This window comes from the organism of the source record quoted next, assembly GCF_019968955.1.
Source record: "MAG: Porospora cf. gigantea A chromosome Unknown PgA_NODE_337_length_21723_cov_345.584, whole genome shotgun sequence".
NCBI lineage: Eukaryota > Apicomplexa > Conoidasida > Eugregarinorida > Porosporidae > Porospora > Porospora cf. gigantea A.
Window position 1 is genome coordinate 1 of NW_027151628.1, and position 21,723 is coordinate 21,723.

The 21,723-nt window shown below is 55.0% G+C and overlaps 10 protein-coding genes across 15 annotated transcripts; 7 read left to right on the forward strand and 3 right to left on the reverse strand.

Annotated features, from left to right (window-relative positions):
- Positions 1–85: 85 nt before the first annotated feature.
- KVP18_000966 (uncharacterized protein) lies at positions 86–610 on the forward strand (the record flags this gene model as incomplete). Of its 2 annotated transcripts, XM_067950520.1 has the most annotated exons (2): positions 86–165; positions 195–610. In XM_067950520.1, coding segments are annotated over 2 exons (496 nt in total), but the record flags the coding sequence as incomplete, so codon positions are not given. The 2 variants fall into 2 exon arrangements, with proteins under 2 accessions (XP_067809579.1, XP_067809578.1); XM_067950519.1 differs by lacking the exon at positions 86–165 and having other exon boundaries at positions 371–610.
- Positions 611–856: 246 nt separating this feature from the next.
- On the forward strand, positions 857–2,684 carry KVP18_000969 (uncharacterized protein; the record flags this gene model as incomplete). The annotated part of the gene is made up of 2 exons (XM_067950524.1): positions 857–1,102; positions 1,131–2,684. 2 exons carry the CDS (start codon positions 857–859, stop codon positions 2,682–2,684), a joined length of 1,800 nt encoding a protein of 599 aa, XP_067809583.1.
- Positions 2,685–3,433: 749 nt separating this feature from the next.
- KVP18_000971 (uncharacterized protein) lies at positions 3,434–5,759 on the forward strand (the record flags this gene model as incomplete). Its single annotated transcript, XM_067950526.1, has 2 exons — positions 3,434–4,418; positions 4,447–5,759. The coding sequence occupies 2 exons, from the start codon at positions 3,434–3,436 to the stop codon at positions 5,757–5,759; spliced, it is 2,298 nt and encodes a 765-aa protein (XP_067809585.1).
- A 25-nt stretch (positions 5,760–5,784) lies between these two features.
- Positions 5,785–7,807, reverse strand: KVP18_000968 (uncharacterized protein; the record flags this gene model as incomplete). 2 transcript variants are annotated; one of them, XM_067950523.1, is made up of 3 exons in its annotated part: positions 5,785–6,371; positions 6,400–6,469; positions 6,497–7,807. In XM_067950523.1, 3 exons carry the CDS (start codon positions 7,805–7,807, stop codon positions 5,785–5,787), a joined length of 1,968 nt encoding a protein of 655 aa, XP_067809582.1. The 2 variants fall into 2 exon arrangements, with proteins under 2 accessions (XP_067809582.1, XP_067809581.1); XM_067950522.1 differs by having other exon boundaries at positions 5,785–6,412; positions 6,450–7,807.
- Positions 7,808–8,384: 577 nt separating this feature from the next.
- On the forward strand, positions 8,385–11,089 carry KVP18_000967 (uncharacterized protein; the record flags this gene model as incomplete). Its single annotated transcript, XM_067950521.1, has 2 exons — positions 8,385–10,426; positions 10,468–11,089. The coding sequence occupies 2 exons, from the start codon at positions 8,385–8,387 to the stop codon at positions 11,087–11,089; spliced, it is 2,664 nt and encodes an 887-aa protein (XP_067809580.1).
- Positions 11,090–11,157: 68 nt separating this feature from the next.
- On the reverse strand, positions 11,158–12,048 carry KVP18_000970 (uncharacterized protein; the record flags this gene model as incomplete). Its single annotated transcript, XM_067950525.1, has 1 exon — positions 11,158–12,048. The coding sequence occupies one exon, from the start codon at positions 12,046–12,048 to the stop codon at positions 11,158–11,160; it is 891 nt and encodes a 296-aa protein (XP_067809584.1).
- Positions 12,049–12,139: 91 nt separating this feature from the next.
- Positions 12,140–12,718, forward strand: KVP18_000973 (uncharacterized protein; the record flags this gene model as incomplete). The annotated part of the gene is made up of 1 exon (XM_067950530.1): positions 12,140–12,718. The coding sequence occupies one exon, from the start codon at positions 12,140–12,142 to the stop codon at positions 12,716–12,718; it is 579 nt and encodes a 192-aa protein (XP_067809589.1).
- Positions 12,719–12,770: 52 nt separating this feature from the next.
- Positions 12,771–14,655, forward strand: KVP18_000974 (uncharacterized protein; the record flags this gene model as incomplete). Of its 2 annotated transcripts, XM_067950531.1 has the most annotated exons (4): positions 12,771–12,842; positions 12,869–13,555; positions 13,584–14,423; positions 14,452–14,655. In XM_067950531.1, the coding sequence occupies 4 exons, from the start codon at positions 12,771–12,773 to the stop codon at positions 14,653–14,655; spliced, it is 1,803 nt and encodes a 600-aa protein (XP_067809590.1). The 2 variants fall into 2 exon arrangements, with proteins under 2 accessions (XP_067809590.1, XP_067809591.1); XM_067950532.1 differs by lacking the exon at positions 12,771–12,842 and having other exon boundaries at positions 12,899–13,555; positions 13,584–14,573.
- A 125-nt stretch (positions 14,656–14,780) lies between these two features.
- KVP18_000972 (uncharacterized protein) lies at positions 14,781–19,051 on the forward strand (the record flags this gene model as incomplete). 3 transcript variants are annotated; one of them, XM_067950527.1, is made up of 8 exons in its annotated part: positions 14,781–14,870; positions 14,897–15,339; positions 15,367–15,542; positions 15,570–16,468; positions 16,497–18,471; positions 18,498–18,625; positions 18,652–18,741; positions 18,770–19,051. In XM_067950527.1, the coding sequence occupies 8 exons, from the start codon at positions 14,781–14,783 to the stop codon at positions 19,049–19,051; spliced, it is 4,083 nt and encodes a 1,360-aa protein (XP_067809586.1).
- Positions 19,052–19,755: 704 nt separating this feature from the next.
- KVP18_000975 (uncharacterized protein) lies at positions 19,756–21,621 on the reverse strand (the record flags this gene model as incomplete). Its single annotated transcript, XM_067950533.1, has 1 exon — positions 19,756–21,621. The coding sequence occupies one exon, from the start codon at positions 21,619–21,621 to the stop codon at positions 19,756–19,758; it is 1,866 nt and encodes a 621-aa protein (XP_067809592.1).
- Positions 21,622–21,723: the final 102 nt, after the last annotated feature.

Here is a 21,723-nt window from a genome sequence, read left to right on the forward strand (position 1 = left end):
GTATGAAGCACCAGGCGGAGCCGGGTTCTTGCCGCCGTGGAGAACGGTGCCACTATGCTCACTCTCCCCGTGAACTTCGCCCCAGTGTCAGCCTCACCAAGACCAAGTTGTGTGCAGAGTTCAAAAAGGGACGGTGCAAGAGATCGATTGAGGAGTGTCGCTTCGGTAGGATTTCTACATAAGCACGTACGCAGCTCACGGACCGCATGACCTAAGAACGGTGTCCCGTAACACTCCTTTCACGTTGTTTAACGACTCTGCCGTGCAAGCACCAATCCCACCCCCCGTTTCACCAGTCCAACCCGCCGTCGACGATATCGACCACGCGTTGTTGAACTGGCACCACCCTCGTCTTGCTAAATCTCTCTCGATGGAGGAGTTCCGCGATCTGGCTATCACTTTTAACGGCTTTGATGCAATGAACCGAGCCGTATCGCTGGACGACAGGGATTTTCACCGGAAGAATGTCCTCGAATCCCTGAGCACAGGAGAAAGTTTGTGTCAATATCCTGCCTACAACCCGACTCCACAGTGGGGTCACCATGGCTCATTGGACATGATTCTTAACATGATGGGCGACCTGAACGAGGATTTCTTGTCGGGGAACTAGGTTTTTTGGTGGAGCTTTGTCCATTTTCCATGTGTACTGGTGCCGGGTTTCGTATGCCTGAGAAGTATTCTAATCATGACTGCCGATTTCGTAGGAGGCGACTGTTGAACAGCACCGGAGAAGTATTTTGACTGCTGATTAGTAGCCTGACAAGTGTTCTTATGACTACCGATGTAATCGGATGGCTACCAGCCACAAACATTGTTGTGGACGTTCAAACTGGCTCCGAAATTCGGGCATATTCGGATGAGGCGACTGCGCTGGGGAAATGTCGTAGCTCAGAACGAGAATCCCGTTCCTGTATGTGGAGAGTTACCCACTACGCTAACCAGTGTTTTCTGTGAGAGAGAATTCCCAGAGGCGCCTGAAGAGGCAGAGGATGCTCTGGAGTTCACCTCGAACTATGCGGGCTACTGTCCGATTTTTCGACCGGCCAGAGATGAGGACCTGAGCAAACCCCCCAGTGTCTCAGTGGTGGAGGACCCGGAAACGGTGAGTGCTTGCGGCTGACATAACGCAGTCTGCTGCCGATTTCTACCGAGACTTCGTCCTACCTCGGCGACCGTGCATACTCCGAGGGCCGCTGAAGGGCACCGACAAAGCATTCATCGACAATAGCTTTACGGCTATTCCTGACTGGACGAATAGCTATCTGCGTCGCATGGCCGGGTCTTGTGAGGTTTTTGTGGAGAGAAGGGCGCCTAGCCAGCCTTTTGGAAGCGGAAATCGGGAGCGAATGACATTCACAAGTCTATTGACAGCCATTGAGAACGGTGATGAGGACTTGTACCTGACCGCGCAGCCCGGATTCGAGTCCGACACGGGACCATACTCTGTCGTCAACAGACCGTTGGCATCGCCGCTGCTCCTCGACATTCCCCTGAGGCCTAAAGTGATGGGTCATCTGACGCCATTCTTGTACAATTTGTGGATGGGCAACTCTGTCTCAGGGTCTTCCACAGGTCTGCATCACGATTTTCACGACAACCTCTATGTCGTCATTCGAGGACGAAAGCAGTTCCGCCTGCTGTCGCCAAGAGTGGCCTCGTTACTTGATACAGTGGATCAGTTTACCGACATTCATCCCAATGGCCTCATCACGTACTCGGACACTGGCGAAACTCGCGATGATGGCGCCTCGGTGGAAGTCACCCGAAGGAAGCTGTCGCGGATGCTGAAGAAGGAGGGTCAGCTTCTGAAGGCCAGAATGGCCCAGCGGAAGAGCAGCGACCTCACGGATGCGTCCGAACAGGAAATAGTTGAGAACGGTTTCAAGTTCTGGCTTTCGGAGGTTGGAAGGAAGAAATCATCGTGGAAATGCCCAGAGAAGGTACCAGACGAGACTTACAAAAAGCCAGTGATCTGCTCTCCATCCAAGTCACCCAGCCACTTCTGCCGTCGGAACACTGTGAGTCGTACCGACACGCAGGAGCGAAGTGTGATCAAGGGAGTGCACTTCGCTCGGCAGAAGCCCTGGGAAAACATCGAAAGCAAGTACATGCGAGTGGACTTAGAGCCCGGCGACGTGCTCTACCTCCCCGCTGGGTGGTTCCACGAGGTCTTCTCCCACAGCGACCCGAACAGCGAGACTGACAAACCAGGCCACTTGGCCATAAACTACTGGTACCACCCACCTTCGTCGGCAGGAACGGTGGAGGAGCCCTACGAAGACTTGTTTTGGCCCTGCGCCTTTAAAGAGAAGTGGGACCGGCTGGTGTCCAGCCTGGACAGGCTCCAGCACATCCTTATGCTCAGTGTGAAGCTCTCCGCGTTGCTTGACGACTCCGGCAAGCGCTCCCCTGCTGTCAACAAGACGTTCAAAGAGCTGCTGAAGAGCCGCACTCTGGTGGAGAACTGGCTGTGCGGGCCTCCGCTGACTCTAGAGGACCTCCAAGTTCTCGACGAAGAATCGGAATCGGACTCGGACGTGGAAGTGGAGTTTAGTCAAGGCCGTCCATCCATGACCACTGCCTCCACCGTGAGGAAGGGAGTGGACTCCTCCACGTCGCCAAAACGAAAGCGGCATCGCTCGCGCTCGACTGAACCTTCACCGAAGCGCATGAAGAACGTGTAGTTCGTGACAGAAATGATGTTGATTCCGGGAGGCAGACGAGTCCAACATATGCCAGCCACACTATGGCCTTGCGCACATGTCCCAGATTTGTGGCCGCTTGCACCAGTAGACGAGAGCCATATGAGCTCTCAAGGTCACGTGCCAACCAACCCGCTGCGGCCGTGTGCAACAGTACACATTGCGAACCGACCGCTGTCATTGCGTGGTCAGCCTGGGTCGCGTAGTCAGCCTGGGTCGCGTAGTCAGCCCAGCTTGACAGATGAGATACCGTTGTGCGCGCCTGAGTCAGCAATTCTTCAATGTAATGTCGACGCTGACCGTCAGGGAACTAGGAGGATCTGCAGTGTTGTACCACGAAACGATACGGGTAGAGTCCTGCCTGAAGTCGACATTCTCGATTTCGACATCAGAACGAACTCCCCTCAAGAGGCAAAACCCCAACTAACGCCTGTGGCATTCTACGAGCCAGCCGTGTCTCTGGCCCCATTTCACGATGATATCAACGATCTGCCTCGATTTCCTAGGTTACCGCGAGCGTCGAAGCCACCCGCAGTCTGCATGGCGCCTGAGATTGCGCCACCCAGCTGGAACTTGCGGCTAAAACAGTTCAGCGACAGGGCTGAAGCTGCTGACAGGCTTGGCATCTGTGAGGCATCTCTGGATGCATGGTTAGTATTGTACTGGCACAGCCAATGGATATGATGGCAACAGACGAAGTTCACAGCATACGTCCAGAAAATGTGCCTTTGATGTGGCTTGCAGCAGCCCTTGTCGTTATATCTGCAGCAACCCATGAGGACGTATGGCCACAGCCTGTAGCCATTTCACCCTTCCCTCCTCCGGAACTACCGGCCAAAGACGATACATTCTCAGGGAGAGCTGAGGCTGCCTTTCTCAACGGCTTCTATGACGAGGCCTACAGTAATCTGCACGATTGCGTGGTCCAACTCAACGCCGGCACCACTGACGACAGAGACTGCTACGCTCTCTTGGGAGATATGCTCTTTCTTGGCTTGACTCCGGACTACAAACGCGATTGGGTGGGCGCTGTCACATCGTGGAGTCTGGGCAGCGACATGGGATCCCCAGATGCCCAATTCAACCTGGCGGTATTCGCGGAGACGTATCCGCGAACGATGACACTGTTCGAGATGCAGGAGGACAAGGGCGACGACGGCAACTTCAAGATCTTGCAAGGCGCTCAGCAAGCAGGTCTGACACCCGCTGAGGTTGAGGAAGCCGTAACTACGGAATCTGCTTGGCAAGCACACGTCTACTACTACGCAGCTTCGGTAGCCCGCCACCCAGGGGCTTTGTTGGCGCTTTCAGAGCGGTACCAACGCGGCATTGGTACCTCCTGGGTCCCGCGGGATATGGAGCATCAAACGGAAGGGTCTGGCATGTGTCAGACCGCTTTTAAGTACCTCTTGGAAGTTGCCAAGCCGAGCCAGACCGAGCATGAGGCTGGTGTACCCATGGGGCTGGAGATCGTGGTTCTAACTTTGCCCTGGGCTGCTGAGGTGTCGCCCACGAGGCGCTCCGCCATGGCGCTGACTCTCCTAGTAGAGGAGTCGATGTCAGATCCGCAGCTAGCGTTACAAGTCGCTCTAAAGACGTTGCTAGGCGTCGACGGCCACCTTCAGAACTACACCGCAGCTCGCGAGCTTCTGGAAGAGATTCTCTATCGGGCAAACGTGTGGTCTGCCCGTGTGGACGCGTCCCAGGAGATTGATCGTGAGGTGGCAGCTGGCCCGCAACGCAGTTATCGGCCGAGCGCTAAGCTTGCTTGGCTATATTTTCTGCCTGGGGTTGGGAGTGGACCAGGATGTGCAGACAGCTCTGTTCTACTTCGACCAGGCCGCTTCAGAGTGGAATGACCCAGCGGGTTGGAACGGCTTGGGGTACCTCTCCTTCCACGGCCTCGCGACGCCCCGCGACATTCCGGCGGCAATAGGGCACTTCGAGAAGGCCGCCAATGCTAACCACCCGGATGGCCTGTTCAACTTGGCTGCCATACACCTCAATGGTCTTGCGCCAAACAGCAGCCACGCGAAGGCCATTGAGTTGTTAACGGAAGCCGCGAACCATTCGCACACAGCAGCCTCGTTCGTCTTGGGCGTAATTAATTACAACGGCGTCCTTATTGAACCCAACTGCCATCTCGCCGTTCGCTATTTGAGGGCAGTCGCAGAGCGACATACGTGGGTTGCAACGAGAATCCAGCATGCACATAGGTTTCTGGACTCCGCAAGGGGTCGCCTCCTCAGTGGGCGCAAGGCGTTGGAGTTTAACGTGGGCGCCCTGTATTTGTGGCGCCTGGCACACGCTGGATTGGATTCGGCGAGGCTGAATCTCGCCACACTGCTGGAGGCGGGCCAAACGGACCTATTTTTCACCAACGGAAGCCAGGCGGCCAACAGAAAGTACGCCCAGCCGTTCCTGGAACTCATGCGGAGCAAGACGCCAGACACACACCTACTGCTGGGGATTATTGCATTTCATGGTCATGGGCGGACGCCTGAGACACGCATACTGTCTGGAGCTGAAGTCTTGGGAGATGATTTCACCGATTCTGATGGAAGCAGCTTGGCTCACTTGGTGTCATTTTACAAGACGTCGCTGGAGGACAGGGCGTCCGAATTCGCATCGAACAGCGAGGCACTTCCTCCCTCCATTCGCCACGCACCTCGCCACCGCCAGATCAGCTACGGCCATTTGCTTACGTCGCAGTCCGCCCTCGGTCAGGTAGGGGCAAAAAAGGCCGTGGTGGTTCCTTATTATTCCACTCAGAAGGCACGGGCCTTCTACTACATCGCTCGGATTCAGCTGGATACCCGCCACCCGCGAGACGCCATCGCCACGCTCAAGCAGATGGCCCATGTCCTTCCGCGGGCCAGCCTCTTTGCGCATGCGATGGTGGCGCTGATTCGTCTCGAGGGCTGGCCTGGCGGAGCACGACTGGCGACTCCGCGTGTACTGCAGCGTCTAGAGGTCGTTATCGCGTTGGTCGCCTGCAGCGCGGCGCTCAAGGTGGTGAGAGTAGCAGTGCAGGTGTACAAGAAGAAGGAAGACTGAAGCTAGAGCATTGGTGATGACCGTATCATTTGTCGGAACAGTTCCTTACATAAAAACTCACACACCCAACTGAACGACGCGCCTTCGCATGAACGTACAGTTTCTGAATCATCATGAGCAATCTGGCCGAAGACAGAGACGATAGATGCCGTCTGCCTTCGAACGTGCCCTCACTTGAGAGAGAGGTCAGAGACCGGGTGGCTGTGAGGCTGCTTGCGAACTGCTGTTCCGTGCTTCCCATAGCGGCACCCTGTAATCTTGGGGAGCTCAACTCCGCGTTGGAGACAGAACCTTTAGGGAGCTCGTTAGAATCGAAGGACTGCGGTGAGTCGCTGAGGACAAAGCCCGTGTGGACTGGATGCGTGAAAGTCGAGTTCAGGTCGGCGCTCTCCGAGGACGCAAGACGATCTTCGTCGTCCATCGCCATGAACGACAGCCCAAACAACTCTTTGAATTCCGCATCCTCCTGCGCCGGGGTGAGCTCCTTCCGGCGTGGATACACATTACAGATCCAGTTCAACAAGATGTCCATAAACTCGAGTGCCCAGGACGAGAACAGGCTGGCGTGCAGCGTGAACGCTGGCGCTTCATCAGCAAGTTGCAGCGTGCTGTCTGCATGAGGCACAGCGACTAGCCTCACAGGTAACGTTGTCCTGCCGTATGATGACCTCACTCAAAAGAGGGCCGTACTCAAAGAAGACCTCCGCGACCTGTGTGGACCCAGCCAGCCACCTTACTCCACATTCGTTGGTGCACGGCAACTTGGCCACTCCGTTTGCAACGGAGCACTTCGAGGCCGCGTCATTGCTCAAAAGCCGCTGTACTGGCGGCAGAGAGATGGAGTCGGAACTCGGCACCACTTGGTTCCATAAGAACCCCAACCGAGGTCCTAAAAGGCTGTAAAAGCCTGCGACACTGTAATTCCTTCGGGAAATGTCGACCTTGATTTGTCTGGATACCCACAGAGGCTGCACTGATGGAGGACGTAGCACGCTGGCAAGTCGAAGCGGCAACAAGAAGGTGCCATCGACGTTTTCAATGCACAACAGCAGACGTGTACGTGAGACAATGCCAGGCGAAAACAGTACGCAGAGCACCGGGCCGTCCCCATAAGACGAAGAGAGCTCCTTGGGCGTGTTCCACCGGATGAATGAGCTTTTCTTGGACACGAATCTCACGGTGGGGTTAAGAATAGGAGGGGACTCCAAAAGGGCACAGCTCGCCGATCGAGTGGTGTTCTCCAGCCAATTTACAGGGCTCACGGGAGCGACGGCGAACACCTTTCCTTGCAGCTCCAAACCGAAGGACGTCCAATCGGCACCGTGCACTACGACGGGTGTGTGCACTCCCTTCAGCTTCAAAATGGGCTGGAGCCGGCTGGTGTGGTTCGCTAAGAACTCTATGTTGCGATTAACCTCCTCCTCCGAGTGCGGGAGCCGAGTGAAAAAAACCACCTGCTTCCCCTTGGATCGAATATACCTCATGCACCTGGATTTGTCCAGCCCTGAGACGGACGACACCGTAGTGGTCGCTGACACGAGTGTCTGTGTGATTGTGGCGTGCCCTGAGGGTTTCTCCGGCTCCTCCTCCGGGTCATGCCTTCCTTTCAACGTCACCAGTGCGATGACGTCTCTGTTGGGAAAAACAACAGCCTCGACTGCCGGTGCGTCAGTCTGGTAGATCCCCGCCTCAATGACAGACTCGTCCTGAACGGAATGCCAAGGAAGCTGGTCCTGCTTCCAAAAAAAGGCCATCTGATTGTCACTCATGCAAGAGTGCGAATCGAGCTTGTTCTCTAACGGGGCGCCATACACGATAGTCGGTGACTCTGGAGTAAGCTTAACTCTGAGCACCGACACAGACCTCAGCTGAGACACCTCAATTCGAGGCGAGTCAGGCCTGAGAGCCGACGACAACTTGAACACTCGGGTTGTGAGCATCGAGTTGTCACTGGTGAGACTGGTCCTCTGCCAAGGACCTCTGTTCTCAAACTTTTTAACCTGCACAGTAGCAACCGTCGTCAAAAGTACGATTCCTCCGCTGATCATTATAATATGCACAAGGCGAAGTAATTGGTGCTATTTTCAGTCTGGAATGAGTGTGAAATGTTGAGAACAGACTGCGGATAGGCGACGGCGCATGCTTCTGTTTACAAAGACAGCTCCCTAGAGGGACCAAGTTGCTGTCGTTTAGTCTCAGTCCTTTCAGCTGTTTTAAAAAAATCATCGAAGATGCGTTAGAATACAGAGTCGCCATATCCTCGACCAAGCCTCTCGGAACTGTTGGAGGACGTAGGCAAAAGAACCAGACACGTCCTGGATGATTGCGAGTTCAAATCTAACATCGCAGTTCTTCTCCAAGTCACTTATGCCTCAACGATTGAGTGGATGACCATGAGAATAAATTCACGTAATCAGTTTTACTTTTCGAAGAATGATGCCGAATACACAAAGTCGTGGCGGAGGAGAAGGGGATCGTGGCGGTCGAGGCGATCGTGGTGGTCGAGGCAATCGTGGTGGTCGAGGCGATCGTGGCGGTCGAGGCGGTCGAGGCGATAGTGGGGGTCGAGGCGATCGAGGCGATCGTGGGGGTCGAGGCGATCGTGGGGGTCGAGGCGGTCGAGGCATGGCCCCATTCCCTGCTGTAGTGGGGGGCAGCGAACTCGACTCCAACCATTTCGCGTTCTCATTCCGCCCGATGCAAATCTTTAGGTATGAAGTGACGTTGATGGAGGACAACACACGCACGATCGACTCCAAGACGCGACTTAAGAGACGGGCGGTAAGCTCTGTTCCCGAGCTGAACGAGGATAGCGTAATATACGACGGCGACAAGATACTCCTTTCAAAAGAGGAGCTCAAAAGCGGGTCCTTCGACGCCCATCTGAACAAGTCATCCTTGCAGGTTGTGTTGACGTTTGTGGGAGTCGTCGAGTTATCTCCTGATCGCGTAGACCAGGAGCAGGAGCAAATTCTCACACTCATCTTCCACAAGGTCGCCGGCAAGAAAGGGGATCACTTAGGCGGCAACAAGTACTTCGACCACAGAGCGCAGCCGAAAAGGATCGTTGACGCCATGCAGCGACCGCCCAATGACTTCGAGGCCCGGAGTTCCCGTGGGTTCTACATCGCAGTGGGCCACCGGCAGACGGTAGGACCGCGCTTGAACTCAGCTCGCGAGCTCTTGTGGACGCTTGAAGTCAACTCCGCGTCCAACCTTTGGTTCCCAGAGATGCCGTTGATGACTCTTCTGATGGAGCTGGCTGGCTGCTGCGACGCGCGTGACCTGGAGAGCGCTCTGTGCCGTGGCCCGAAAGACCAACGCTTCGTGGCTGATCGCCGTGCAGACCCTAAGGGGTCCCAGCTGACTGCGAAGGCGAAGGAGATTGCACTCTTCATAAAGGGGCATACCGGTTTGCATGATTATCGCGGTGAAAGGAAAGAGCAACGTATTCTGGGTCTGGAGATGGTCAACGCACGAACCCACAAATTCGAAACTGGTGATGGGGTGCTCTCTGTGGAAAGGTTTCTGAAGGATAAGTACAACGTCACTCTGAAGCATCCAACCCTCCCCATGGTCAGGCTGGATCCTGGGAAAATGACTGACATCAAAGTACTTCTACCAATAGAACTGGTCCGGCTAGATCGTCAGCGGTGTGCAGCCCGGACGCCCTTGCCTGTGAAGAACATGGTTAATGGCATCATGACGCAGGACCCTAGGGACAGAAGGGCGCACATCCTCCATGAGGTAAAGTCTCTTCTCGAGTGCGGGAAGGAAACGCTAGCCACTTTCAATATTCATCTAAAGCCGACCATGCTACGCGTTCGCTCGCACGTCAACCGTCCGCCCACGTTGAAGTACGCTGGCCGAGAATTGGTGCCGAAGCCTGGCAGCTGGAATATTGTATCGCACAAGTTCACTAAGGGATCCTCGGTTGCCGAGAAATGGGGCTTCGTCGATTTGTCTGGGATGGACATGCAGGATACACGTGAGCTGTGCTGCGCCATAGGCAGCAATGCTAGTTCGTTCGGTATGCAGATCCTTGTCACTAAGAAGCCTAGCCCTCTGCTAATGGAGAACATGTCAGTTGATAGTCTGAGCGACGAAGCTAAGCGTTGCAAGGAAGATGAGTATTTTCCCAGATTTCTTAAGGACAAGGTCATCCCCCACGCGGCCAAGTCCAAGCTCATCTTCTTCGTATTGCCCGGTAAAGATAACAGTGGTCTCTACGCGAAGATCAAGAGCATTGTGGAGCCTTTGTGCACTACTCAGTGCATGCAGCGAGAGAAGATGCAGTGGATCGGTCGTGGGGATCGGGGCCGAGACCAGTACCTGCAAAACGTCCTCGCTAAGGTGAACACCAAGCTTGGAGGCGTGAATCACACCTTGGCTGATAAACAGTCAGAAAACATCTACAACCAGATAATGACGCGCACCGGCGGAGTGCTTCTGCTTGGGGCAGACCAATCTGACATTGTAATTAGGTCTGGGATTAACCTCCCAACAGTCGCTGCTGTGGTTGGTTCCTCCGATAAGGAAGGGGTCAGTTTCAACCATGCCTTCTGTTGTCAGGAGAAGCGTGTAGATGCTATCGAATCAATGCAAAGAGCAATTGAGACTATCAACCTGAAGAACGGCAAATGGCCTCCGAACGTCATTTTCTTCCGGTAAGCTTGGCATTTTTCTGTCCAGCCTAACATGTATCCAGCGACGGCGTCTCGGATAACGCTATTGAAATCACTGGTGCCCTCGAGGTCCAAAGCATCGAGGCGGCCTACTTAGCGGCAGGGAAGTGTCGACCTCGCGTTACCTACATAGTGGTGCAGAAACGCCACCAGACCCGCTTCTTCACTACGTCGGTGAACGCCGATAAGCGCGAGAACCCAACCCCTGGAAGCGTCGTGATGGACGACTTGCTACGACCAGGGAACATGCGAACTTTCTATGTGATGAGTCAGCACGGCATCAAGGGCACGACCAACCCCTGTCGATACTTTATCTACAAGGATGACGTAGGGCTTTCCAACGCCGAGTGGGCGAAGTTCGGAAACCACATGTGCTACCTTTTCTCGAGGGCGACAAAGTCTGTGTCCTACCCGTCAGCCACGTACTATGCACATTTGGCCTGTGACCAAGCCCGCCTAGTGGCCGCTACGATACTGGCGAAGGAGTTGAACCTTAGCGGGACGTTTCTGCTGTCCGAGGGAGGCGTGGATCTGAAGGAACACGTCTCCAGGGAGCGTGAGGCGCAGCTTGCTGAAGAAATGCAAATCGAGTTTGCGAAGGCCCTCGAGGAGCTCGGAAAACATAAGAAGATGTTCTATGTTTAGTGTAATGTACGAACATCTAGAATGTTATTCTCACCAGCTAGTGAGACGAAGGAACATGAATTTTAGCGTCACAGGCTAGCAGATGCAAGCTTGCGTTTTTTCTTGGGGGATTTTTTGGGAGTGTCCAAGGTCTCAGGCTCCTCTGACACCTCAACCAACTCGTCGGACTTGGACGCGTCGGCCAGCGCTAGCAGCTCCGCGTCTGTCGCCACCTCTTCACTCTCGACAACCTTGTTGGCAAGTATATTGGGGTGGTACCAGAACGTAGAATCGGGCAGTGGATGCGTCTGGATTTCTAGGATCACTGGCTCCATGCCGTATCCAGCCAAGAAAGGTAGGAGTGCAGTGGTCACGGCCTCCAGATTCGCCATCAGTTCCTTGGTTGATTGCGACGGAAGGCCAAAGGGAACGGACTGTACGTCGCCCTTGGACATGACGAAGTATGTCTTGCGAATGGCGCTCTCGATCGAGGTTACAGGGTCAGCCAGACTGAACTTAACTGGAATCGGTCGTCGTTTCTGCTTCACGAATGTGGCACCCGCATGCCTCATTGTCAACTGCGAGATGTGCCTGTCGATCATAAACAAATCGTAGGTCTGAGCCAACTGCTTCCGGGCCTTCATACTGGAAAACTTTGCGAGTTTGCCCAGCGTGAGCACCTTCTTCAGTTGCGGCGCGCGCTCTTCGAATTCGCCCTCGTTGATGCGGTGCTTCAAGTCGGCTTTAGCCTCGTCGTTGACCAGGAGGCACACGCTGGCACCGGAGTAAATCGGATGAGGCATCTCGCACTTGAACCACAGAGTTTTCTCCTCGCGGTTTGCCACATTGGTCTTGAACTTGAGATGCAGTCGGTGACTCAAATCGTCATGCAGGAGCTCTGTACTTTCTGCCTGGGCTTTGTCGTGGGCAGCCTTGATTTGGGCGAGCATACGCTTGAGTAGACTTCTTGGTAGCTCCATCACCACTCAAATCACGATTTCCGGCAATGCAGTCGCCACCATCACAACTTGCACTATACAGCACAACAGATTGATTCCCTAGAATTCTGTCATGCAGGTAGGGGTTGTCCTTATCGCTCTGGCGATGTCCATTAAGCCGTCAAAGCTGAAAAAGAAAGTGATAGGCGTCGGAGGCAAGTTGCAGAGCGCAGCAAGCGACCTTAGTTGGAAGGAAAGACGTCAGAACCGGCCTGGCGAAGGCAGACGAACTTATATCCAAGGCGTGGTGCACAAAGCAGACACCAGCCGGGCGAAGAGTTCAAATGTGTATGTCGCCGAGCAAGATCTGATCAGGAGACACCGTGAAGGTGCAAAGCCGGCCAAAGAGTCGGAAGAGTGCCGAACCAGTCCGCCATCGACGTTGCGCGACTTCAGAGCTCCATGTCCTCAAAATTGGTTAACCAAACCCTATTTCATGCCAGGTGAGTGCTGGGGTCCTGAGTACGAGGGACCTTGCGACTCTGTTGTTAATTTCGGCGTCAAGAGCATCGCCGAAAAAAGGGCCTGGGAAGCGGTATGCTGCGGCTGGTTTCCTCCGCTTAACATCGAAAACAAAGAGGTCTCGTCAGAACCAAGAATCTCTCCATTGAATGGACCAGTAGACCAGTACAGTGGCCAGGTTGCAGGATGAGCAGTCAAACCACATTAATAGTGCACCACTCCTCTTTTTGCCGGAATTCGACATGGTCGACCTCTGTCTCCAGGTTCGGAGCTTCGTGCTCGATTCTGTGAGGAGGCTACGATCGGGGTTCAAGGTGGGTGGAGATGAGTCCAACAACAGATTATGGTGTGTGACGCCGCCTCCTCGAGAATGTTGTCAGTAGCAGTGCCTTTTTCAGAACTGTTGATGCTCGAGGTTTACTCGGCTGAGTCCCTGGCCGCGTTGGAGGCCACGCAGACACCAGAAGGATCAACTGAACCCCTGTATAAGAATCTGGACGCTGTAGTTCTGATAACGCCAACGGCTAGCAGTATCCTGCAGGTTGCGAAAGAGTTGAAGCATCCCCAGTTCCGTAAATACCACATCCTATTCACTGGCCCTGTGAGCCAGTCCCAGATTGAACGTCTAGCTAGGTGCGACGTACAGCAACTGGTGACTAATATCGGGTACGGGCACGTCGACTTCCTCCCGCTGGCACCACGCCTGGCATCGCTGCAGGTGGACAGTTTCGCACCCCTCCTCCACACGCGGGTTGCCGACTGGCAAGCCGCCGAGTACAGCGCCGTCAGCCGCGTGGTAGAGGGCATCGTAGCGCTGAGCGCCGCGCACTTTGATGCGGAGCGCCCTGCCGTGCGATTCGTCGCCGGTTCAAGCGCTTCGGAAGCGATTGCAGCTCAACTTAGCCAACGATACGCTTCCGTTACAGGTACAGGACTCACATCCGTCACGAGCAAACCAGCAACGATTCTGCTCTTGGATAGGCGCGAGGACCCAGTGACACCACTGTTGAATCAATGGACGTACCACGTAAGTCGGGGCTGGGATGGTTATCCAGGCCATGGTAAACGAGCTCTTAGATGTGGAGGACAACAAGGTTACGGATCCTGATGGGCAGTCATACCACATCTCTCGAACCGATGACGAGTTCTTCGCTGAACATGCGTTAAGCGACTTCGGAAAGATCGGAGACGCAATTACCCAAAAAGTCGACCAGTACAAGGACAAGTCGCAAGGCCAGCTGAAGACGGTAGACGACGTACGGAACTTTATGGAGCATTTGCCTCAGTTTAAGGAAAACGCCGGAACCATTGTGAAGCACGTAGCGATCATCCACGCGCTAAACCGGCTAGTAGACCAGCGGCAGCTGCTGCAAGTCTCCGAGGTCGAGCAGGAGATTGCGAGCAGCGAGAACCGCGCAGAGCAGCTGAAGCGCGTGCGAGACCTGCTGGAATCGGATGTACCTGCCTTTGAGAAGTTCCGCGTGGTTCTGCTCTTTTTTTTGAGGTACGAACCTGACTCGGTGGTTGCAAGGGAGTTGGAAGATGGTCTGCGGGCTGTGGGAGTTGAAGACGACCAAATTAAATTGATAGCGGCCTTGATGGACTTCGCAGGCTCTGCGAGGCGTAGCCACGACCTGTTTCGCCGGAAGGACATATTTGGGGCTGCCAAGAACCGAGTAGTCCGTCAGATCCAAGGTGTTGCCAACGTGTACACTCAGCACCGGTCTTTCCTTCATTCGTTGTTGTCGAGATTGCTGCGAAAGGGAATCTCCGCGGACGAGCTTCAGTTCACCGGCCCCGGCTGCGATGGACCGTGTGGGAAGCTGCTGGTCGTGGTGCTCGGCGGTGCAACCTTGGAGGAGTCCCGAGATGTTGAGCAGCTCATGGTGGAGATCGTGAGCGCCCGGGCAGCAACTTATTCAGCGGAACACCGACGTGGTGTTGGCCGGAACTACTGTACTGACTTCCCGCAGATTCTTGTCGGATGTGGGCACGCTTCTCCTTCGAAGACCTCATGCCCCCACAACAAATCCCGAGCAGCATAGTGCACCTGCTGAGTGGGAGGAGAGTGTGTTCACTCACGTAAAGAGTCAAGGTCACGTATTTTCCCGAACTTCCAGACTGTGATCGTATTGGCAGGTATCTGACTCTTTCGAATAGGATGATTGTTTAATTTGAATGCCTTTGAATACAAATCATTTAGGATGCGACACATTGATTGAGCACTCTTGACAATATCTCCACAATTTAACATGTTAGTGGAGTATCTTGTCAAGGTAGCCGTGCACAAGTGCCACAACCTCGTCTTGCGTGAGGAGGGCAAGCCTCCCCAGGCACCCACGGTGAGATTTTCACCACTGTCAAACAGTCCTTCGTCCGGTTGACGTTCGAGGGCTCTCGGCGCACGGCCTGCAGTTTGAACCAGACCTCTAGTCCGGTGTACAACGAGGACTTCAACTACACACTTAGGCTCCGGCCGGACGACTTCTTGGACGCAGCGATATTGTTCGAGGCGGAGCACCAGTATCTAATGAGCACCGTCGTCATCGGGGTCATGTCAATCTCTCTGCAGACGGTGTACAAGGAGCAAGAACACTTTCTCTTCAAGCGGTGGGTCCCCCTGAGACACCCGGAGACGGCAGAGGACGCCGGCTCCATATTGATTTCCATCGGCTGCTTCGGCCCGGGCGACAAGGTGCCAAACCAAGACTACATAGGCCAGGCCGGCACAGACGACCCTCCGGAGGTGCGCTCTGACATGTACAAGATGACCTTCACCATTGGTCGCGGAGAAGCCCTGTTCTGCCCTCAGTGAGACAGCACGGGGGCGTAATGTAGAACCAAGCTGACCGGCAGCACAGGACCCAAAGTAAGGGTGCGACATGCAGGCTTTGCTGCGGAAACATCCACACAACTGGCTGGAGAACGCAATCCGGACTTCAGCCAAGCAATCGTCCTTCCAATGTGGCTGCCGGCCCTAGACTCCATTGTTATGATCGAGTTCATCTGTGACGGTGAGAACGGGCCGTATGCGCAATCAGATCAGATGATTGACTCTCACCGACTGGACTTGCAGAGCATGAACGAGTACGGGACATCTCCAGTCTGGATCAGCCTCTATCAGCGCCCTCAGCAAGCAGTGGGACAGGCGTTCCTTCAGAACGTGATGGGAGGGCCCGCGACCGAGAAGCTGGATCAAACAGAATACGCGGGGCGAATTCTCATGCAGTGGTCTGTGATGAAAGTAAACTCCCCGGTGAAGGCCACCTTGAATCCGGGCGTCATGCTTCGCGCTCCTGACGCTACAGAAGTGATGTTCTTCGCCGAACTCTACCAAATAAACCTGCCTCCTGAGTATGGCGCCGTCTCTGTGGAGGTATCAGTGGGCGCAATGTCTGTGGAGACGCCTCTGATACACAACGAGGATGGCGTGTACTTGGCCTCTGAGCAGACTGGCACCTTGCCTCCGTTGAGGATTCAGATTCCGAGCCTGACTCATGCGACAGACCTGTTCATGTACATAAAGAGCACCTACTACAACCTGGAGAGGATTGCCTTCGTGCGGTTGCCTCTGGTATCTCTGAGTATTGGGAACATGGAATGGCTACCAGAGTGGATCGGATTGCAATTCATTGAGTTTGGAGTTCAAGCACAGCCACAAGTCCTAATATCCTTGGCGTCGAGCGTCATCGACGATCACAAAGGATTCCCTGCGCGCCAACCTCGAGTGAACTACAGCATTGAATCCTGGGAGTTCAGAGCATATGTGTACCAAGGACTCAACTTTCCAACGGTAGACGACACCCACGATATGCCTGACTGCTTTGTGAAAATCTCCTTGGGAGGTGCGTCAGTGCAGACGACAGTCCACTGGGATACACCCCATCCGGATTACTTCGCTGCGTTCCAAGTGCAGGTGGCGCTCCCTACGGAGCTTTCAGTAGGCACAGATTTTCTTCCGCATCCAGCTCGCAACGAATATCGTGATCGAGGTTTACCACGGAGAAACGAACTACCTCCTGATCGGCCGGGCGGAGTACGCCATCTCCAAAGTGCCGGCGGTGTGGACTGGCCCGCCTGTATGGGTCAAGCTGCAAAGCACCAAATCCAACTTCATCAACGTCGGCGAGGTTCTGTGCGCCTTCGAACTATCCCCCCTTACGGCGCCGCTGACACCTCTGACCACGGAAATCACCACTCCCACCCTTGAGGCTTTGGTGCTGCTGCACGTGATCGGAGTGAGGACTGTCAATCAACTGGAGACGCCCCACATCAAGGTCTTTTGGGGCCGCGACGCCCTCCAGCACAAGTTGTTCCTGTGGGAGGACGAGACAGATGCCATCTCTACTGGCGAAGGCAACAATTGGAATTTCCTCGACCACTTCAAGGCGCGAATACCCTTCCCGCAGTGCGCCTTGTTCAACTCTTGCATCGAAATGATGCTCTATGACGTGCAGTCCAACGCGTTTGGGGGGACAGTGCACGTCCCAATCGGCCATGCCTTCGTCCACGTAGCGAGCCTAATGCCGTGGATTTCAGCGGCAGAGAAGCGGCTTTCATCTCGTTACCGAACTGAGACGCTGGAGAGTGACAGACTAGCGAAGGCGACAGCCATAAAGAAGAACATGCGCGGTGGGGAGGCGGCCATGACTGCCTTTGAAGAGGTGGTGAACGTTCAACTTCTAGGAATGGTCCAGGTGCCTTCCCCAATGAAAAAGCTTAGGAACCGACAGACACCTATATCTCTGCAAGCGGAACTGGCTGGTATTCAAAAGCCAAGCAAGATTCGAGATGCCATGCTGCGTCGGCCTCGCCGCAATGAGCCTTCGTATGTGACCACGTCCAAAGAAAAGGGCAAGACCAAGCAACTGATGTGGCGCTTCTCCGTCGGCCACTTGAAAATGGGCTCCGAATCGCTGTCGTCGAGCTCGTCGGTCGGGGACGGTCCATCAAGGCGCGAATCCGCAGCAAGTATTCCGCCTGACTCGAAGCGTCACCGATTGGGGTCCGGGCACGGCTTGTTCTCCAGGGCACTTGGGAATTCGAGAAGCTCGTCTGTCACGCAGCGGCAGCGATCTGTAAGATGGGCTGACGGCCCGGAGTCGGCTGAGTCAGCGGCGAAGTCCTCTCTGGAAACGGGAGATCCAGGCTCCCAGGAGATCTCCCAAGCCCCAGGTTCTCAGGACGACAGCTTTGGCGATACGGTCATGTTTGTCGACCGACGCGGCGATCAGACGTCGGAGTCGCTGGACTTCGGGGACGAGGCAGGCGTTTATAGGTTGACTAGCCTGCAAGAGCGCGAGAGAATACGACAAGAGGGGCCTGATCGAAAGGGAAGTGCTCTGGGGGGGCATGTAGACCACCAGCCTCGTGAAGAGATCGTGGCTCAGATCCAGGGCACATGTAATCCCAAAGAACCCTCCGTCTGCTTCGACGACGATGAGCTCAACATCGTGCTCGCGCTCGCTCTGGAGGACAACGATGAGGAGGAGGCGAAAGCGGCAGAGGTCGACGTGGAGCTGGAGCAGGAGCTTAGCGAGACATTCCAGACCCTGCCCTACATTAACGTACCACTCCTCCACAGCACTTCCCAGGGCCTCCCGCGAACCGAAGGCGTGCTGCGACTGCAGCTGCAGATTCTCACCAAGGACGATACGCACCTGAAAGAGGACTTCGTTGAGCGCTGTCACGCGCTGGAGCGCATATACGAGACCATAGGATCGTTCGTGGTTCGAATCTACGTTCTAGGGTGCAGAGGACTCGTGCCCCCGTCCATGGATACGATTCTAGAATCATTCATTGTGCTGCATACCGCCCCCAAGGACGGCGTCGGGGACACAGGGTTCCCATATCGCATCGCAGACACGCAGAATGTTCGGGTCGGGCTGTCGCCGGAAGTCAACAAGTGCTACCAGCTCCACATTAACTTCCCCACCTACTCCAGTGAGCCTCCCAACACTCTAACACAGTTCTGACCATTTCCGTAATGCGCAAAGGACTCACCACATTCAACAATGAGCTGATAGGCCAGACTACTATTGATGTAGAGGATAGATTCTTTTGCGATGCGGTGTACCAGAAAATCCGGAAGGGGGAGGTGGGATCGGCTCCCCTCTCAAACAGATCCCAATAGAGAATCGCCAACTTATGCGGTCACAGGAGATAGTGTCGCGGGGCAGCATCCGGTTGTGGCTGGAATTGATACCAGCCGAGGTGAGTCTCCCAGCCCGAAAGGATTCAGATGGTCAACCTATCCCCTATCAAACCGATGGCACCTCACAAGGGCACCTTGATGGAACTACGTCTGGTTGTCTGGAACACCAAACGAATCCCTCGCGATAAGGTGTCCAAGCAAGTTTCCCACATGGTTCGAGTCGGTTTCACAGCCAGAAGCGGCACCTACGATTCGCAAGATTCAGATGTGCACTTTAACAGCAAGAATGGCCGAGGTAGGTGTATTTGTGTGAGTCTTCTGGAGGCCGGGCTTGCAACCCTCACGCTCCTTTGGGGCAACAAATCATGAGTAACCATTTACGAATGATATTCTGTATTTCATGTTCATTGTGAACAGATCCACGAAGCATTCAATCTGTTTGAGTCTCGTCTCTCACGTCTTCGTCAACATGTGGAGCACTCGAGAGCCCTGTGTCCCAAGCCGTCCCAAGGCGCCCAGCCTCATCTGGGATGTATCATTCAAACAGCACCCGAAGCACGCCAGGAATCCAAAAAAGGCCGAGCCTATCGCAACGGCCAAACCTGAAGCAAAACTCCAACCACCCTTTTCGGCGTTCGCTGCCGTTCCGACCAGTTCACCAGGCGTGAATAAGGACAGCTTCGTAGGGTCGTGGACTGAGGTGAAAGCCGACAGAGAAAAGACCGCTTCATTCCTGCAGCACGCCTTGGGGATTGGCATGATCCAACGGGCTGTCATGGAGAATCACACGCTGAGATACGTCGTGACCAAAGACGGAGACGACCTTCGATTTGTCTGCAAGTACCCCATTGACCAGCGGGTCTTCGAGACGAATACGTCAGGTAAGGAGTACAAGCAAGAGGATCCGTCCTTGGGTACGATGACATGCCGATCGACATTCCACAAAGGGACTCTCTACACCGAACGAAAGTGCCCAGAAATGGTGGTTGAGGACGTCAGATCTGTTGTAAATGGTAAGTTGGTCGTAGCAATGACGGCAAAAGACGCGACGACTCACACTTGCGTCCGACGCTTCAAAAAGAAGTGACTTTTGCTATCCTAGTCCCGAATTGAATGGCCCGCTTTTTGAAGCACGCCGTCACAGGAAGGCCGAGTGAAACAAGTGCGTTTCGCAGCAGTGGCTTCGTCCAGTCTTTGGCTCTACTTTGAGTGTTGTATTTGTCGAGCAGTGAGTGAGGAAAGAGTGACGCGAAATCTCGGGTTAAAACATACCTTAGGAGGCCCTCATCCAGATAGGGGAGCCTGCTCTCACGTCCCGCGAATCCCACGGCGCGGTCATCGCGGCCAAGGTTACGGAGCCACAGTCGTTGCAAGTCCTTCGTTTGCTCCAAGCGTTGACCCTCTACACCTCCATGCATCAGCGCCGTGGTGTGTCGGCAATACCCTCCGAATAACTCGTCCGCGCCCGTGCCCAAGAGTACCACGCGGGGCGTGTCCTCAGCCCATGCCTCAGTCGGAAGAGCCAGAGACGCCACCACCCCGCCGTGCTTCCGATTGGGGAGGTGGTTCCACTTGTGAGTGCTGCAGCTGGTTACGCAGGGCAAGCGCAGCTCATTTACAAGTACGACTGCATTGGCGCGCATACTGGGAGGCACCAGGCGGTTCAGCGGCGGAACTTGCGTAGACCCGGATTGTACTACGAACTTCAGCGCCTTGCAACAGAGTCGGCACAAACCGCAAGGGCTGTTCGCCATCAGCCCGCAGTGGTCGACGACGCAGCGCGTCGGAGTGGTCACCTTGGAACTCTTCAATGGCCTCAGCGACACAACGTAATCAGGAGCGTTCATTACGCTGCTTTTGAGGTCCCGCCACGCGTCAGTATCATAAACGTCCGGCTGCAGACGCCTGACAGTGACCCCGTCCCCTGAACCGCAACCGTAGTGCAGGGCACAAGCGATGTTTGAATCCATATCCGTGTTGGATGTTACCAGACTGCAATTCAAAAGCGCATCCCGGTGTGGAAGGCAGTCCACCTCGATGGCATCCACTAACAGAAGTGGTGGACACAGATCGCCAAGCAAGGAGCGCATCTCCTCATAACAGAGCAAAGCCGAGATCCTGTCGGGAGCCAAGATGTTCCCAGCGGCGAAGGATACGTTTAAGAGGACCACCTCCCGACTTGCCCGAGATGCGATAACCGCAAGCAGGGCGCTGTCGATACCTCCGGAAAACATCACCGCAGTTTTCTGGGCCAGGCGGCAGGTCACCGCTTCAGTCAGAAGATGCAGGATTTCCAAGTGATGTGCGCGTCCGTGGCTCCGCATCCAAAATGTAGCCGGGCGTTTCCATTCCAAGCGCGTAATGCCAGCATCACGAATGCAATACAGGCCGTCGCAAGGAAGCTCTAGAGCGTGTCGGTGTCCTGGTCCCGCCGAGACTACAGCCAATTGGCCTTCAACCACTGACAGGACCAAACTGCGTCGCCCCCACTGGTCCCGCGCCACGAATGTTAATCCCAGCTTGGGAAAGGACGCCACGACAGCGAACTCGCCCCGCAAGCTCTCAAGGAAATCCCGCACCCCAGCCGCTAGCTCCTCTGGGCTAGGCTCAGCGCGGTGCACCTCCTGAAGCCGGGAGTACACGAAGGACGTGTCGGACACAGTGGCGGGCAGCGGGATGAACTCCCCAGAGGGTTCCCAGCCATAAAGCTCGCCGTTGTAGCAGAGGACGACATTTTCGTCCACGAGGGGTTGTTCAGCCCGGCCACGAATGTGCAGAACGGAACTGTAGTGGGTGATCCTCTGCCCTGTGACCTCCTGTTGGTGGTCAGGTCCCCGGCGAGAAAGGCACTCAAGAAGCGTGTCCCACGTGACGTCAGAGTCGGGGACACTAAACGGCAGTTCTGACGGCAAAGGCCCGAGCCAACCAATCCCGCACATGCTGTGAATGGTCCAATTAATGCTCACAAACCCATACGAAGTTCACACGAAGTTCTCTCGAAGTTCTCTCGAAGTTCTCTCAGTCTCACTGAAGTTCTCTGC